Source organism: Arachis duranensis, chromosome 3 (assembly GCF_000817695.3).
Source record: "Arachis duranensis cultivar V14167 chromosome 3, aradu.V14167.gnm2.J7QH, whole genome shotgun sequence".
In the NCBI taxonomy this organism is placed as follows: domain Eukaryota; kingdom Viridiplantae; phylum Streptophyta; class Magnoliopsida; order Fabales; family Fabaceae; genus Arachis; species Arachis duranensis.
Genome location: NC_029774.3, coordinates 3,548,503 through 3,553,906, shown reverse-complemented (window position 1 = coordinate 3,553,906; position 5,404 = coordinate 3,548,503). Strand labels below are relative to the sequence as shown.

Genomic DNA, 5,404 nt, shown 5'->3' with positions numbered 1-5,404 from the left:
AGGGCTTTAGAAGTGGCCAACGAGCCTTTGGCATGGTGGGAAAGGCTTTGGATAGTGGTGATTGGAGAGGAAAAAATTGTCAAAGTTGAGTTTTGTTTTTTTGCTGCATCTTTCAATTTCAAGGAGAATATGGGGTCATATTATGCTGGTTGTCCCTTGGTATCGTTTAACCTTGTGTGTCGAAACTTGAAATGGATAGGTAGGAGCACTCAATATAACTTCACTAGGTTGTTGACTTGGTCCAAATCACTAGCTTCACTCTCTCTCTCTCTCTGCTTTGCAAACACATCTTGTGGAGTTTGGAGAGAATAGAAGAGTGGAGGGAAGGGCTTGTAGTGTGAAGTTATTGGAGTTTTAATTTTTCCTCCAAAACTTCAACTCACAAACACATCCTAAAGTTCCTGTAGTTGTTTTCTGTCTGAACTGATTAGTTTTTTCCCTTTTGCTTTCATGTTGCTGAAAATTCAGACTGTTTCTTTTATTGTGCAGGAAGCTTATCAATCATGGCGTCAAGCTTTTGGGAAGTATCCTTGGTCACTTGTTAAGCGTGTGAAGAGGTGCTGGGACAGAATAGAGGCTTGGCTGAACGATAATTTTCCCGAAGCTAAGGCGACTCTTTGTAAGGGTGCAACAGAAGAAGAGATTCTAGAGTTGGAGAGTGCCTTAAAAGTGAAGCTGCCACTTCCTACTAGGATTCTGTATCGCTTTCATAATGGTCAAGAAGTTGAAAAGGCAAATCTAGTAACTCATACATTTGGCAGTTCTTTGGGCATAATTGGTGGTTACTCATTCTATAGTCATTATGTGAACGTGTACCTGTTACCAATACGTCAGGTAATACGAGATACTCTGCAAGTTACGCGTAAATTAGGCTTCTTCAGGAGATCCAAGTATGTTCTTGTGGCTGCTTCGACCACTTACAGTGAAAAGTTGTTTTTCCTCAATTGCACCAATGGTCAACTATATGTTGGAACCAGAAATCTTCTTACAGAAGGGGAAATGATCCCTTGTGTACCCCATGAGCTGATTAAGTTAGGTCATGGGTTGAATAGTGAAGAGCAACAGGATGCCATGCTACTTTGGTTAGAAGAACATGGTCGCCGTTTACAGAATGGATTTGTCAAACTGCATGAAGAAGAAAATGTCAGAGCCATTAATCTTTTCCCTGAAGAACCTCCTCTTTGTTCTACAGCTATAACCAATGGTGTGAAGGTAGGAAAGTAAATACTACCCTCTATAGTTTCTCTTTTGATTCTGTATCTCGGCATGAAAAAGCGAACTGCAATAGTAATAGTTAAGTCAGTTTTCAGAGTTGTATAGGGATTTGGGAAACATGGAATATATAATTATATATGACAAAGTAGTGAACATTTTCCGAAGGTTGTTCACTTTTCCTCATTAGTAGTGAATGAGATATTCCAAGTCACTTGTCTATTCTTGTGATTACTAGGTAGTGGACATTTTTATAGCAATTCCTTATCTATTATGATTCATTATCATATTAAAACTATTGCTTATTTCTTAAGGTCCGCGCCTCTGCTCTGCTTATCCCTGAGTTGTCAGATCTTCAAGACGATGTTGAAAAATTCTTATTTGCCTATTCAATCCGTATGTCCCTTGAACCTCAAGGATGCATCATTAATGGGGTATCCTTCGACTCTTGCCAGCTTCATTGGAGGCACTGGATAATTCGTGCTGATGATATGGTAGTATCTGATGTTAATGGTGAAGCTGTTATTGGGAAGGTATAATTTCCCTTGTGTATTGTTTTTTCTATTATCTATTTAATATTTAATAATTAATATACTTGCACTGTAGTATGATACAAGTGTGGCTGTTGCAGTGGGTGATCTAAAGTTGCATAATTTTTCCTGAAATTTCAGAAAAAGATATATTAGTTCAGTTTTGACTAGTTTAGGGTGGGTGGTCGTGGGTGTTGACACATGCAAAATCCAACTTCCCTTTGATTTAGCACTTATCAATATCAAAATTTAATAAAACAGTTATTTAAGTGCATTCTAACTGAACTAGGTCTAGTTGCTGGAATGGATTATATGCACAAGCCTGTGTCTCTTTAATTTGGTGTAGCTTTGGTGTTTCGTCTTGTGTGCATATATTAATTGAGTGCACTTCAGTCAAGTGAAGCTTGTAGCACGGTTAATATAAGTTATACTGTTTTAGTGGTTCTAATTTTCAATAGTAGTCACTGCTTGTGGTTAAATGATGTGGTCAAAGTGTCAAACTACTGAATTCTGTTGCATTTCTTTGCAGTTCCCACTTTTGTGTCCAGGTGATAAAGAATTTGTTTATCAGAGTTGCACACATATACCAACATCATCAGGTTCTGTTGAAGGTTCTTTTACATTTGTACCTGGCAGGTATGCATTTGTCTCACTCTTGATTATTGTTGGTGACAAGTGATTTTGTCATGTATGGTCCAACTGTTAATGTAGAAGTCTGTGAATTCCAGTTTGAAGAATCAGACAATTAGCTATGATGAATTCACATTAACTCTATTCCTTGTTAAATCTGAGTACAAACAAAAAGTGTGTTGAAGAGCAAAGTACTTTAGTATTGCAAAATCCAAGCTCAATTTCTTTACCCTTGCGAATATTAAAACTCACTCATTTTTAACACAACTAAGCCTTATCCCGCCATACAGAATCGACTACATAGGTCAAACAATGCCAGACTACCATATTAATACTACCCTATCATAGATCATCTCTCTTTTTAATGTTTCTAACTTTTTCGTGGTATTTATGATTTCAGATTGGCAGAACCAAAAGGAGACCCTTTTCTAGTTACAGTGGCAAGCTTCCCACTTAAGCTGCCAGATTATGTATTCTGATTGTCATTCTGAATTGGTTAAATTTATCTAATGGCCATTTTCAGCTATGGAATATACTTTGGGTGTATAAAGTTACTTTTAGTGTGAATTTGTTTGGTGGGGTTGTAACAATTTTACTAGTTATCCTTGCATACTTCTCTCTCTCTCTCTCTCTCTCTTCTTCATTTGTCTCTCCCTTCATTACTTTGTACAAAGTCATTAATATGCAACTTCACATGATATATGTATCCATAGTTATCAAAACCTACTTGCCAATCGATCTAGTCAACATACTGGGTTATTGGGTCAGTATCTAATTAAATAAATTTAATTAAGTATATAAATTGAACTTTAGTAATATATTAAAAAAAATGTAAACAAAATGATAGTTTAGTTGTTAGCTTGTCTCTAACCTAAGGGACCACTTTTAGTAGTTTTTGTTGGTTTTAATCGATTTTGACTGGATTTGATCAATTTTTTATAGGATCAATTATTTATCCGGTTCAACAGCTCACCTGTATTAGTTTAATGTCTGGTTCACCGAATTTTTTGTGAAAACTAATATGTCCAGTTCGGTTTTGAATATATGGATATATTTAGATTTTGCCTAGTAGTGGATGAAACCTATAATTGTGTATGAGTGCGTAACGTGCATGAGTTTGTATGCCTATAAAAATTTACTTTTGTTCTCAAAGTGGTTTCATTATTCGTGAATAATAATAAAAAAAAACTTAGTATGTGTTTGAGACTGAGTTATTCTTATACAATACCCAATGGTTAAATATACCATTTTTATTTATTTATTTTACCTTTCTTCTTTTATTACTGTATTATTTAGACAACTAAAATTAAGTTATTCATGAACTTTTAATTCAACTCAAATTTGAAAAATAAGAGTTAGAATATTAATGTGGGAATCATAAAATATACAATTATAATGGTAACGAAGTATTAGACTATTAGTTAATAAGGGTATAAATACTAGTTGTTTAAAACATGACATATCTATGGTCTCTATAGTCTAAAGGTGCTTAGGACTTTTGTTGCGGAAATAGTGTTAAATTTTCAGTGTTACAACATGTGATATTCATGCAATCATGCGTACATTTTCTTTTCAAGTATATTTTTTCTGTTTGATTTGACAATCTTATTCTTGTCATGTCCTACTTTAGCAAATCTAAATATGCTTTTAGAGCTTTAATTGATTACTTAGAAAATTCCGCTGTATTGAATTCATTAAATTGCCAACCAAAAAACATAGCTACTACTAATCGGAGATGGATTTTTTTTTTATTTTTTAATTTTTTAATAAAGTATAATTTTTTATTTTTATTTTTATATATTTTTTTATCTCATTTAAAGAATATATGATGAGAGATTATATTTTATTAAATAATTAAAAAAAATCAAAAAGATTTATTTTCTTACTGTTCTGCTGCCTCGTTCTTAATATAGGTTTTTGATTAATTTTTTATTTTATTTATGCAATAATAGATTTATAAGACAGTTTATTATGATCTTTTTTATTTCTTTAATTAAGTGATAATATAAAATAATAGTTGGTTGACTTAATCTAAAATAATTAAATGTAGTATTCAAATTCATCCGTTGTCATGTCAAATTATCAATTAGTCCTTGGCATATTATGTAACGTGATTAACTGAAGAAGAGTACTATTTATTTATCTTGTATTGACAAAAAAAAGGCGGATAAACAGAAATGGATTATTTAAGAGTATAAATTGTGATTTTTATCATATATTTTATAAATAGGATTAAAAAAATATAAAAATATATTAAAAGATTAAAAATTTTATTTTACTCTTTCAATTAAATAAAAAAGAGAAAAAATCTATTTCTGTGTACATATATACTAAAGGAAATTTTAAGCAGATAAAGTATTTGACTATTTTAAGGAAAAACTTAAATTTTAATATTTTACAGGTGTAATTATTCTATTAATTTTATTAAATTTGTAATTAAATTTTTATATTTTTTAATTGAGTTCTTACACTATTTTTAATTTTATAATTAAATTATTTTTAGTATAAAAAGTATTAGAATTAACTGATTATTTGTCTACAAATTGAAAGTATCTACAATTAAAATCTAATTAGATCTTTGACTACATATTTTTGATAGAAATACTTCAATAATTTCAATATTTTGACATGAAAAGAACCTAATTACTAAATTAAAAATAATGTAGAGATCTAATTAAAAAATATAAAAATTTAATTATAAATTCTATAAAATTGTAAAAACTAAAATATATATTTTATATTTTAATAAGTATTTTGTATTGATAATTAATTTAATAATTGATTTTTTTATATTAGTAGTAATAGTATAATTATATAAACTTTTATTTAATAGTGGTTCTGCTTTGACCAAATTAACTTTCAATTTTTTCTCTTTCTTCAGAAGTAATTGTTGTTGACTTGCTGAGTTTATAAGAGTTGTTGAAATAGCATTCTGTTGAAGATTTTGGAATCAATTAATGAATAAGATACCAACATTTAATAGCAATTAAGAGAGAGAGAGAGAGAGAGAGAGAGAGAGAGAGAGAGATCAC

At 30.8% G+C, this 5,404-nt stretch overlaps 1 protein-coding gene across 1 annotated transcript in view; it reads left to right on the top strand.

Annotated features, from left to right (window-relative positions):
* The window catches only part of LOC107476758 (F-box protein SKIP16), a 3,526-nt gene extending 544 nt beyond the window's left edge, over positions 1–2,982 (top strand). Inside the window, exons 2-5 of the mRNA XM_016096637.3 lie at positions 490–1,212; positions 1,527–1,745; positions 2,272–2,378; positions 2,773–2,982. Coding sequence (XP_015952123.1) covers positions 490–1,212; positions 1,527–1,745; positions 2,272–2,378; positions 2,773–2,851 — 1,128 coding nt within the window. The 3' untranslated portion in view covers positions 2,852–2,982. The remainder of the gene's footprint in view (positions 1–489; positions 1,213–1,526; positions 1,746–2,271; positions 2,379–2,772) is intronic.
* Positions 2,983–5,404: the final 2,422 nt, after the last annotated feature.